The sequence below is a fragment of the Oncorhynchus tshawytscha genome, linkage group LG33 (genome assembly GCF_018296145.1).
Source record: "Oncorhynchus tshawytscha isolate Ot180627B linkage group LG33, Otsh_v2.0, whole genome shotgun sequence".
NCBI lineage: Eukaryota > Metazoa > Chordata > Actinopteri > Salmoniformes > Salmonidae > Oncorhynchus > Oncorhynchus tshawytscha.
The window spans coordinates 12,059,240-12,072,245 of record NC_056461.1 but is presented as its reverse complement, the minus strand read 5'-3'; the positions used below and the strand labels follow the sequence as shown (position 1 = coordinate 12,072,245).

General features: G+C 41.5%; 1 protein-coding gene across 3 annotated transcripts in view; it reads right to left on the bottom strand.

Moving 5' to 3' along the window:
• Positions 1 to 5,903: 5,903 nt before the first annotated feature.
• Positions 5,904 to 13,006, bottom strand: part of LOC112230892 (collagen alpha-1(V) chain) — a 127,192-nt gene continuing 120,089 nt past the window's right edge. Inside the window, exons 58-61 of one of the 3 annotated variants that reach the window (XM_042311160.1) lie at positions 12,566 to 12,634; positions 12,423 to 12,491; positions 8,593 to 8,826; positions 5,904 to 8,475 (exon numbers count right to left, since the gene is read on the bottom strand). In XM_042311160.1, coding sequence (XP_042167094.1) covers positions 8,329 to 8,475; positions 8,593 to 8,826; positions 12,423 to 12,491; positions 12,566 to 12,634 — 519 coding nt within the window. In that variant the 3' untranslated portion in view covers positions 5,904 to 8,328. The remainder of the gene's footprint in view (positions 8,476 to 8,592; positions 8,827 to 12,422; positions 12,492 to 12,565; positions 12,635 to 13,006) is intronic. The other 2 variants (XM_042311161.1, XM_042311162.1) reach the window with 2 other exon arrangements.

The window sequence follows — 13,006 nt, the reverse complement described above, 5'->3', positions numbered from 1 at the left end:
ATATGGACTTTTATATTAATACCAGTGTTGATACGATTTGCCCTCATCGCCTACAGCAGGGAATGGACTGACACAGACTTTAATGCAGACGATTCTCATTTGCTTCTGGGTCTTTCAAACTTGTGCCTGTGTAGTGCTTTTAACAGACATTTGAATCTCTGTACATTGAAAACCTGGATGGATTCAGGTGGTGCCCCAGGAATAAGGAGTGCAATTGTGCAAAAAATGTGTATTATCGTAAAAAGGATGAACCAATTGTCTGGCCACAAGTATTATCTAGCTTTTCAAATCACTTTTTGGTGACATTAATTCAGCTCCACAAATTATTCTCATTCTCTCATTCCATATTTGCTATAAGATTTTTTTTAAATTAACTTCTCTCCACATAACACTTGTTCATTGCCGATGGTGGACTACATCCAATCTCTAGCTACCGCTAGTGCTGTAGGGCTACTAATGCTTGTGCATGCTAAATGAGCTAACTATGTTCTCACCACAGTAATGACACCTCTCCCTCTCTCTCTCTCTCCAACACTGTGCTGTTTCCCCAGCCTCATTAACATCTCAATGTCTCTCTCCCACGTCCGCTTATTTTGTCTATGCACCACACTATACCCAGATGGACAGATACCATCTGGTAGGGATGGAGGGAGCAGAGGAGGATGGAGGAGGGGCGAGAGGAGGAGAGACGAGACGAGAAGAGAAGAAAAGAAAATAGAAGAGGGGGGTAGAATAGACAAAGGGGGGAATAGACAAAAACAGAAGAAGCACAGGTGATATGAAGCACAAAGAGAAATATCAGTGAAGGTGTCTTTGTTCGTAACCAGTAAAGACACGTGGACACTATCTCTCGTATTATATTGGCCTGGCCGATATTGGACTGTCTGCAACCCTTGCAGCTCACTATACAACAGTATTTGCTTTTCAAATGTCAGTCACTAACAGGGCTGGCTTGAACTCTCTCCTCTAGAACATTAAACTCCTTAGGGCTCTGGTCAAAAGTAGTACACTATATAGGTAATAGTGTGCTATTTGGGACGTATTCACCCCATATACTGTAGGCATTAGTTACCAAGGGCATAAAGCTGTGGGTATAAAAGGTTAACTAGGCTCTCTTAATGCTGTCAAGTGGCTGGGTTGGGCGGTTAAGTGGTTGAAAGTAGCTGGCCTATGGTTTTTGCTGGACAACAGCACTTCAACTTTAGCACCACACGGCTGATGGATGTATGTGGACGTATGGAGGGATCGGTGGATTGACGACTATAGGCTCGACACATTTAACACTTAAACCTGCACCAGGAGGAGAGGCAAGAGGCAGAAGGCATGAGACACCACAGTTAACATGGGCAAGATGACAGGCGGTGGGAGGCTTAATGGAATGAGATACGGGAAGGGGGAAGGGAAGGAGAGAGAGAAAGAGGGAGGCAGAGGTAGTGAGAGAAGAGAGAGCGAGAGAGATGAGAGAGGTGGGATATAAGAGAACAATTAGAGGAAAGGAAACTGAAAGAGACATAAAGAAGATGGAGTCCTTTCATGGTTTTATCAGGAAACTAGTATACTAGACTCTAAAGTCAAATTAAGAATCGTAGAGCGACATTACTGAGAGAATGGCCTTGTCTAGACTTCATTGATTAAAGGTTTCTTTAAAGATGTATGGATCCAAGGAGAGTTAGGGAAGAGGAAAACAATTACGGGCTGAAAGATCCAAGGAATAATGGTAAAATACATGTCCAAAGCATCACTAGAACGCTTTTCTAACGACCAATGACTGAGCCATACATCCTCTCTTAAACCTGCTGACCCAAACTCACCCTTGAACAAACCATGTCCACATCCCAGTTCAACCATAACCCTAGCCCTTAGAACCAATAATGAAATAAAAGTCCACAGCTATGGAACTCTGGATGTTTGAAAGGAAAGAGTTGGCATCTACTGTTATCGCTTCCCATTTTGTCAGATGATTCCTGCTTCACCTTGTCTTTGGGCAGGTGTGATGCCTAATTGCCACTCCATTCCAGACGTGCTTTCCTGAGTTCACAACACCATCCATATGCGCTTTTGGAATATTGAAATGTATCACTCGCTCACTCGGTGTCATGGTAACAGATGGTTGCTGGAGGACAATCTCAGCATCTGTGTCAGCGCCATGACAACAGTAACCTTTGATCTTGAATATAATGATATAACTCTCCCTCTGCTGCTACCACCTCTCGGATCGCCTAGAACACCAGAACCTTCTGAGCACTAACGTCTTCCAGTGGGACCATCGTGCTGTCTCCAGTTCACGGGAAGAGAATTTACAGATGTACCGTTTGTCAAAGATGTGTGTGTGCTCCATGACGGTAACAACCGAAGAAAGGAAAGAGAGGGAGCGAGTAGGCTAATTCATTCGATTCATTCGATTCATTCCTAATGATGATCTGATACTATAACCCCCATTTGAATAAGGTTCTAATTTTGACCCAAATTCATGTGTAATTCACCTGCATTTCTGTGGGGAAAACATCACAAGCCGACTGTGTGTCGTGCATTTACACATCAAACACACTCCCTTATCTCCCTCCTCTCCTTTCCTCCCTCCTCTCCCATCTTGTCTTCTTCCGTTTGGGAGATGGTACTGCTCTGAACACAAGACAAAGAAGACACCGGGGAGCCTCACCTAAATAAGAGGTACAACATACAATATATACCAGCATGGAAATAGTTACTATTTATACATATATTTATACATATATTCAGTAGGCTATGGTGTACATAATCAATCAATAGAATGCCATTGGGCATGTGCCACTGATCAAGTTGAACAATGAAATCGCCATATTAAAAATAGTAAATGTTGATAAGACATGGAGATAAGAATTGAGCATTCTCATTTCTTACATCACCTCAAAACACACACTATCATCCCACCATTCACATCAATACCATGGGTGGTCTCGCCATAATCAAATCAGTTAGCTACAGAATCTGACATGTCTAACTACAATACAGGCCCCCAATATCTCCATCAGCTACAGTCAGGGTAGAAGAGGCTTATATAGATATCCTAACATGCTCTCTCTCCACTTTCTCTCTCTCTCTCTCTCTCTCTCTCTCTCTCTCTCTCACCCGTCCTTCTCCATCCCTCTCTCTCTTTCTCTCTCAGTCTCTATCTCTCTCTCTCGCTCCCGTCTCTCTCTCTTCTATCTGATTCCTATGCAAGTAGGTCATTAGTACATGGCCTGAGTTGGGGAATATATGAATGAGTGGACTGCCTCTGCCTCTGTTGCCCAAAGATCCATCGGCTCAGTGCAATTACCACAATCTTTTGATATATTTTTCCTTCCTCTCCGTCTTAATTTCCTACCGGTGGGCAGACTGGCACTTGACCCACTGTGGGCCTCCTTCAACCCTCCAACCCTCCAATCCCAAAGCATTGTAATCTTCTATCGATATCAGCTGTCTCACTAAAAATGGGACACCACTGTAAATCAGAGGAGACTAACGCCATGGAGGAGAGGATGCAACCTCTTAGATGCTAAGTCCCCAATTTAGGGTAATTTGAGCAGTTCTGGACCTGTTCCGACTGACATTTTGTTAACAAGGCGCTCTGTGAATATCGCAGGGTCTAGTGCCTTATATTGCCAGAAAACCCCATCTGTTCTCTTTCCGCTACCACTTTGTCAGCGGAGCGGAAGTGTCAGGTTTCACACCCCAAATTTGCATAGGGAGTGACGTGTCACATTTTCTGTCCTGTACAAAGAATCGATTTGATATACTTCTGAGTAACGGAGCCTGGGTGGCGGCATCTTAAAAGAGGACAGTCTAGCAATTTCAACAATCATGGTTTCATCTCACTGTGATAATCTCCACTGGATTCAGAGCTTTTAACATTAAAAAACATGAAAATAATACAACAAAAAAACGAAATACTGTAAATAGAATTGAAACACGACCACTTTTTCTTGGTCACAGAGGGACAAAATCACGTTGTGCGTAAAGCTGAAGTTGTAAGGAGTCTGCAGACATTCGAATGGTGTCTCTACATCACTCAGAAGAGGCTTGGCAGAAAATGCTCTGTCGTCAGTTATATGAAATGGGGCCAAATGTGTACTGTCACTAAACATGATCATATTTATTTTACAGTTGTAAGAGAGGTGAAATCATACAGTAAGTCATTTATAATTTGATTGTTGATTCCCCTACTTTTGTCGAATAGGAAAACAATCATACTGGTAGATAATATTTTCATACGTGAGTATTCCACACAATGTATAATTATGTTTACCAGAAAAGTGAGTTCCAGACCGTTCTGAAACTATGCAGCAATACTAGTTATTGTTTATGGCCATCTCATGAAAAATAACGACTTTTGAGTATGTCTATTTAGGCGGAAATCTACATTTTGCCATGAAATTCAAGAGGTCTTGAGAGGGGTAGAGAGTGAATGCTAAGGCCCTTTAGGTGTACAAAAAAAAGATGTAAAGAGGATTTTATAAAATATTGAATTTGGCCTTTACTATTATAGCCCATGGAAACACATTGAATAACACATTCATAAATGGTTAAAACCAAAACAGAAAAATAAATCAATCATAAAGGAATAAGGTTTTGAAGTGTCTGTTCTATATCTAGGAGACATAAGAAAGCTCAGGAAAATATTTTTGTTGGCACGAAAACACCATACATTCATTTGTAATGGTGCATCCAGATGAGTCTTGTGACACTTGTGGGGGTTGTAGAGCAAAACCACCGTGATCGTGAGAGTCACCCCTCTAGTTTGTAGCCCAAACGGTTTGGACGCTACAGACAAAAGCTGACGTTACAAACAGAAGTAAACTGACACATTTTGCTGGGGATTTTTGTATTATGTTACTTAGGTTGACGCACCCGTGAGATGATGAGAGTGAGTAACTCTGCATGTCGTTTTGTTTGAAACTCTATTTGCTTACCCAGCATCAGTATGTCTCCTGTAGATACAGTATTATGCATGCATATACATCCACCCTGTAAACACTGCATCAAATATGCATGCAGAAACATATCATGTACACTCCAGCTACAGTACGTCCCTGGAAGCCTTTGCATACTGTATGTGTGTGTGTATGCAAATGCATTCTAAGGTGGTGGAGGTGGTGGAACACATTAAGACAGCAAAGATTTTCAGAAGTAATTAGATTGCCAGAAGAAGGATTTTAGAAATGGTGGAACTTCACTTACTATAAACATGGTTTGCTTTGCAAGAACTTATTCTAAGGGCTGGATTCAATCAGTATTGTCGAAGTATTGTGGAAGATCCGCGCAAAAATATTAAGGACATTTCCGATGAGCCGACATGTACAGCTATTACCATGAATGCAGTCTCCGTGACCGCGAGAACATTGCCTTTCATTTTCAATCGCGGTATAAATGTCCTTCAGTGCTACGGACTGAAAAGAGCCTTAACTGTGGATTCTAAAATCAACAGCTATTGCTAAAAACTTAAAATATTCACCATCTAACTCTGTACGCAGAGTTGATGAAAGTCAATCTGTAAAAGAATGAGAAAACATGAATTTATTTTCTCCAAATCCCATTTATCTGGAGTTTTGGATCAGGGTAGGCTACCAAAACCCAAGTGGCAAATATTGACTAAAAACCAATCAATTTACATGTATTTTTTCAATAATATAATACATATCCTACAAATTAACATTGGTTTAAGGTAGAGAATTACAATATTAGCATTCTCTCTACACTTCACAATTATGGACATGACCGTTTTCAATTTAGCATAGATTTTTGCAAATGTACGTATTTTTCTATTAAAAAAGTGGGTTGGAGATCATGTCTTTCTAAAGTATAACAACAAGAGAAGAAAACCTTACAATTTCATGCATACAGATAGGTTTTAATGCTTCAAAAGACATACAAGAGTGGGTGGCCACAGTAAACTTGAATTTATTGACAAAAACACCATCTCCTATCCTCTCTTACACAGGTTTAACAAGCCCGTAAAAAAAATGAATGAACAGACAAATGTAAAAAAAAAAAAAAACTTTATTGACTGCTGGTTCTGAAAATTTACAAAATTGTTTTGTCCTTGTATTGAGAGCAAAAATGTTAAATTTGGCATGATTTATCGAAATGAAAATTTTAAAAAGATTATCAATAAGTGTATTCAGCTATTTTAACAGAAATGTTTCAAGTCACATATCTAGAAGGTAAAAACGGTCAAACTTAACAAAAATCAAGCTACTTATGCAGGACAGTAAATAGTGATGATGTTGTAGTGGTAAAAAGCAGGCAGAGTGCATAGTTTGTACAAAGGGGATAACTAGGGGCTAAAGGAAGTAAACCAACAGGTAAATCAGAACAATACAAAAACAAGCTTTTCATCTGGCTTTTCTTCCTTTAAACTGGCTAATCTGATGAACAATAAACTACATTTTTCCTTTTATTAATTAATAATTTTTTATTTTTAGATGTTTTTCTTTTATATGATACATCTGATTTTAATCATCATTTGAAAATTCTGTCACATTTTTTTTTTAAATAGTGGATTTCAAACTATGTAATCGATTCTTGGCCCTCTAGAAACTTAAAGCTATGTATAAACAAAACCTTTGGTAAAGAGAGTTGAGGATTTCAGGTACCAAACCAGTCACCTCCACCCCACCCCCGAAAAAGGAAAGCATGAAAAAGCTTGACAAAGTGGAAAAAGATGATCCATTACATATAACACCAATCACTGAGATCCATTCACAAAATGCACCAAGTCTTGGAACCATGATATGGAAACATTGCAGTATTGCTTCTACTTTCTTTTTTTTAAAGACATCTAAGAAAGTTAGATAAATTAGACCCACATTTGGCATTCGAGTACAATCTTATTTCAATTAACACATTCTAAGTAAATTGCAGTATGATCAGACACTCGTAGAGTAGTTACTAAGTGGGCCTTGGAAGCAGAGAAGTACATCAAATAATATACTGCATTGATCTATGAATGAATATGATGCAAACTGGCATGCATTAAAACACCCCTGGACATAAATAAGAATGCATTGAAGATGTTATTTGGCCAGAGGTAATGGCTAAGAGGGTCAGAGGCAGAACGGGTAGTCATGGCGACAGGTTAACATCACCAAGATCAGATGACTGTACTTTCAAAATAACAAACTAGAAAATATCATAGCACCACAGAGGAGAGAAAATAGCACCTAAGTCTTGATTTCCTGTGCTTCATTGAAATGTGACATGTCACGTTGCATATATAGGTTGATAGATCAGAGATAGTGAAGTATTGGGGAAAAAATGATGTAAAAAAAGACGGTTGATTAAGTTAATAAAATCTCCAAATGCCACCAAAATAGGCACTTCGTTCAGGAGGACACAAGGAGAGGAGGAATGTTTTTGTGTATTTTTTTTTCTTGACACATTTTGTCTTCTGCAAATCAACTCTCATATAGTAATGCAGAGTTTTTTTTCTCCAACTTTTATTTTCATTCGGTTCTTAAATTACAATTAGGTGTGCTTCACAACCAGCAACAAGACAAGCATTCCTCATCTATTCTCCAATTTACACATTCAATTCCTCACTTCAGTATCTGAAAATTTGATGTATTCCAATAACCATCATCTCCTAAAAGGTCACATGCACGTTTTGAAGCCAGAATCAATCAACATTACCTGGAAAAATATACAGAAAGTACTTACAAACATAAAACAAATATTTATATATATTTATATATATAAGCTCCATTCAGAAGAACGGCGAGACAATTATGCACAAAACAAAGCTTTTTAGAAATGAATGAATGAATGAGCGAATGAATGAACCAATTAATAAAATATTCAAAGCAGGGAGATAAGAGGGAGATTTAAAAAATAATAAAAACAGAGATCAAAAGAAAACAATGAAGCAAACTGCCGAATGGGATGGAGTCCATGGCAATCTTCTGAACCCAGTGGAATTCCAGGTAAAGGTTTGCCTCGGGTGCGTTGGACAGGCAGACTGGATCTACATCAAGTGCACTGGGAGTGGGTGGAGGTTTCGGGTCGGGGATACGGGTCAGGGGTGAAGATAGGGGTCGGTAGTATCTAACTTATCCAGTTTCAAAACTTGCATGTGATAGAGAAGGCACACTGAGGTTGCAAGGTTGTTCTTTCTTTTAATTATTTCTCACGAAATCCTACAGAAATGTATTCTAGTATTCTCATCTTGAATTTTTGTATTTTATTCATACTTGTTGCTATTGAACACAGAATGTTTTACACAAATAAAAATTGTCCTATTCATTTCATGTGTTTTGTTTTTGACAAAACAAATATGCTGTTTATTTTCTCCATTTTGTTCAGTAAACAGTCTTAGCCGATGAAACAGACAGGACCCACTTCGAATCCAAACTTCTGCGTGGCTCCGCCGAAATCATTGAACATTATGTCAACAAAAGGCACCTGTTCCACCTTTGGTGTGTTGATCTCAAGTACTGTCTTTTCATAGCCCTTTTTCAACTGGAAAACAGAGAGAGGGACATTGTGAGAAAGTGCTTCGGTGCTAAGAACATCTCACCCACACATATCCATACCCTTACACACACCCCCAAGACACACAAACTTCCAGCCACTCACCGCACAGCCGTCCACCACGGCTCTGATGTAGGGGTTATTGTCATAGGACATCTCCTCATCATTGGACCCCAGGAAGCGGATGGCCTTGTCGTACGAGTCCCCGTCCTGGTCGTGCCAGGCCACCGACTGGTAGCAGTTGTAGGTTAGGTTCTGGCGGGCGGCTGCGCTAAGCAGCCGCAGGAAAGTCATCTGGACCACGCCGATGGGGTTGCCCTCAGCGTCCACGTAGGAGAGCTACAGATGGAGGGAGAGGGGATAAAGGGTCTAGGCCAGAACAGACACTGGGGACTAATACAGACACTATACATACATACAATTGGTGCTTGTGTGCATCTGAAATGGCACCCTATTCCCTAAATAGTGCACTACTTTTGAGCAGTGCGCTGATCCAAAGTAGTGCATTATTTATGGAACAGGGTGCCATTTCAGACACAGTGTTACTTTACTGTATATTCTCTAACAAGAACACTGAAGTCTACACATCACTGTTCTCATGTACTGTGAGGTGTCTCGTTTGGGTTTATTTTTTATCAGTGAAATCTCATTTTCGACACCTACTGCAAAAGTGTCTTAAAAATAAATGGATACATAAACCTTGCACTTGTCTTTTCCTACTAGCACTGACATTGTACTTACTTGGACTGTGATATGTGGTTGTCTCACCTAGCTATCTTAAGATGAATGCACTAACTGTAAGTTGCTCTGGATAAGAGCGTTTGCCAGATGACTCATATGTAAAATGAGTGTCGTCGTCATCGTTTGCAGACAGCAGCCTCAACTGCAGGTGTCTGCAGCAGCGCTGTGTTGGTGACACAACGTCACTCAAACAGTTCAACATTCCTTGCCTCTACCTCTCCGATGCTACTAGCTGGCCTAACAGAATTGTGGATGTCAATTAGGTCGGTGTAGTGGGCCGCGACGCGCATTCGTCCCATCTTTCACTGCTGCTCAGGGGAGAGGGGGGGGGGTTATGGTTAAGGAGATCAACAACGTCCGGCGCGTCTCCAGAAAGCATGTTACGCTTCATTACCCATAATTCACGGTGGCGCTACAGGAGTAGGACATCGTCTCGATTCCTCAGACGACATAATCAGGTGGGGGGGGGATATATCAGAGGTTGGTATCCCAGTTACCTCCTTTAGAGTGAACTATATGGGCCATCGTCACCCACTTTTGGGAGGGATGGAGAGGGTTGCTGTATTATGGGCTCTGTCTGACTGTCTGGGGCTCTAGGAGTAAGCTCGTGTCTGAGAAACAGCAAGGCAGACAGGGGTTACAACATGAGCTCTAATCCACAGGCTCTGGGGCCGTAGATACTGACTGATTTATTCTCTGCTGAAAGATTACAATGGTTCTGTAGGAATAGCAGTCGACAAGCAATGAACAAGTGACGATAACTCTCAATCGAGAAGCCACTGTATCCACAATTAAACATTTGAGCTTTTATTAAGGAAATGGACATTCTCTGTTTTTGAAACAAGCTCATTAGGAAATATAAAACATTATGCACAAACATAATTGTCTTAATGAAATTAATAATGCTTTAGTTAAATCGGTTTGTGAAATGTTGAATTTGCCTAATTCGCCTTGTTTATGTGAATACTAAACAAATGTAGTTTGGCTCTAATGGTTACTAATAGTGACTGATGATCTGTCAGGTAACACGTGGTAACATCAGTCTTTGGTGTGATGCCACTGAACTATTACGGTGGAGATCTGTTTCCATACCAACCAGCAGTGTTCCACCATCAGTTCCACAGGGTTCTCTTCTTCTTTCAGACAAACAGGACTGACTGAGACTAAGAGCCAAGCGCACGCAACGCCCATGCCATGCAGTAGGAGCAGGGAGCCACTGATGTGTGTGTTTTGTGTGTGTGTGTATAGATATTCTCACACGCACACACACACACAAATACAAACTGGACAACAATAGACATTACAAATGACCATGAGAAGGAAGTAATCAAATCCTATGTACATGTTGTATACTGAACAAAAATATAAACGCAACATGTAAAGTGTTGGTCCCATGTTTCATGAGCTGAAATAAACAATCTCAGAAATGTTCCATATGAACAAAACACTTATTTCTCTCACATTTTGTGTACAAATTTGTTTCCATCCCTTTTAGGGATCATTTCTCCTTTGGCAAGATAATCCATCCACTTGACAGGGGTGGTATATCAAGAAGCTGAATAAACAGCATGATCACTGGGTGGGCTCCCGAGTGGCACAGCGGTTTAAGGCACTGCATCTCAGTACTAGGAGATGTGACTACAGACCCTGGTTCAATTCCAGACTGTATCAACACCGGCTGTGATTGGGAGTCCCATAGGGTGGCGCACAATTGGCCCAGTGTCATCCAGGTCTGGCCAGGGTAGGCTCTTTGTAAATAAGAATTTGTTCTTAATTGGCTCGCCTAGTTAAATAAAGGTCAATTTACACAGGTGCAACTTGTGCTGGCTTCTTCACCTGCAGGATCATCTGAGACCGGACAGCTGATGAAACTGAGGAGTATTTCTGTCTGTAATGAAGCCTTTTTGTGGGGGAAAACTAATTCTGATTGGCTAGGCCTGGCTCTCCAGTGGGTGAAGGGCGTAGGCCCACCCATGGCTCCGCCCCTGCCCAGGCATGTGAAATCCAGAGATTAGGGCCTCATTTATTTATTTCAAATGACTAATTTCCTTATATGAACTGTAACTCAGTAAAATCTTTGAAATTGATGCATGTTGCGTTTATATATATTTTCAAGTACTCACAAGGTGGCCATATAGGGAGTTTGGAAATATGAATAGGATGATAACTATGTCCATTATGTCTAGTATGAGTGTCTGTTCATCAGTGGCTCAAAAAGGGAGTAGTACCCCTCACCTTTGTGAGTGTCCAAGTACTCAGAGAGGATCTCGGTAGGTCCTCCCATGCTCCTGTCTGTCTCCCCCCCCCCCCGCCCCGCAGAATCAGCGTGTAGAACCTGCGCTACATCGCCATGGAAACATTACCTCTTCACCACAGCCGCAAGTCAAAAGTGGCAGAGTACCCAAAAGCCCCTGGGAGAGTGACTGAGTGACTGACCTTTGTTCACCTGTTCACATTGAATCTGTGTTGTTGCCTACCGTAATCCTGATGTGAGAGTGAATGAGGAAGTGAGTGTGTGAAATGAGTGTAGCAGGAACAAAATGGTTTCTAATCACTCTCCTGTGAGTAGCTTTCACTATAGATGCATACCCATTTATGAATAGGTATGTATTTATACAGTATGCATCTGAGTCAACTGGAAATGCAGAGGTCAATAGGAATAGTTGTTGATACTGTGTTTAAATGTAAAATGTGTGTCTAACTGGGAGATTGTCAAGGCACTCAGTCACTTCTAGGTGACGCTCTCCAACTTCAGAGGTAGTCAGGTTGAGTGGATGCATTTACAGTCATACCTTTCCATGGCAACAGTCAATGACTTTTTGTACAACACTTACCTTTTTCTATTGATGTTTCTATTGACGTTTCTACCAGTTGCCATGGTAAAGAATGTCTGTGTGTGTGTGTGTCTGCTCCACCAACTCTGTCTCCCTCTATTCTGGGAGGAGCCTTCACCTACAGCTGTGTCTTACTGAAGGTGAGCTGAGCTTGATCATGCTGAACCATGCAGAGCAGTGTCGCCACAACCACAAGCCAGAGTGCCAGTCAGAGACGAGTACCAACCAGTACAGGATCCATGCAGAACCAGTACTGACCAGTACCAGAACCTAGAACCATGCAGGGCCCTTAGGCCCTCAGAGACCCAGCAAGGAGTCACTCTTGCTGGGCCTCCAGAGACCTGCGGGCGTGCCACTTACCATGGAACCTCGCTTGTAGCGACTATACCAAGAGCCTGGGGCGTCTTTGGGCCATTTTGCCATTTTGCTCTGTAAAATATGAGATGAGCTGTTCAGGAAAAAGGGAAGGGGACGGGGGGAAGGGGGGCATCAGGGGGGCTTACCAGTTTACCACGTTTGAATTCACTGAACCAGGAGCCAGGGATCTCCTTTACCCAGGATGTGAGCCTAGTCTGGGGTACGGAGGGAGCGAAACAGGGGGGAAGAGGAGGAGGAGGAGAAAAAATGAAGGTTAAAGAAAGAAAAACAGTAAGAACAGCCTCCTGAAAAAAAGAATTGCTTCATCCCTCATTCACCCCCCCCCAGCATTTCCTTGGCTCTCCGTAGTGTCTGCCAGACCTGCAGAAGTATCGGGTGACACAGAACAGCCCGGAACAGTGTAAAAGACCTTAGGCTTAGTAAGCCATTATGGCATTTTGTATAAACATTGTCTGGCAGCTAATTACTGATAATATATTAATGAGTACACAGTGATTAGTTAGGAGACATTGGCTGCATCTCAAATGACACCCTATTCCCTTTATAGTGCATTACCAGGGTAGTGC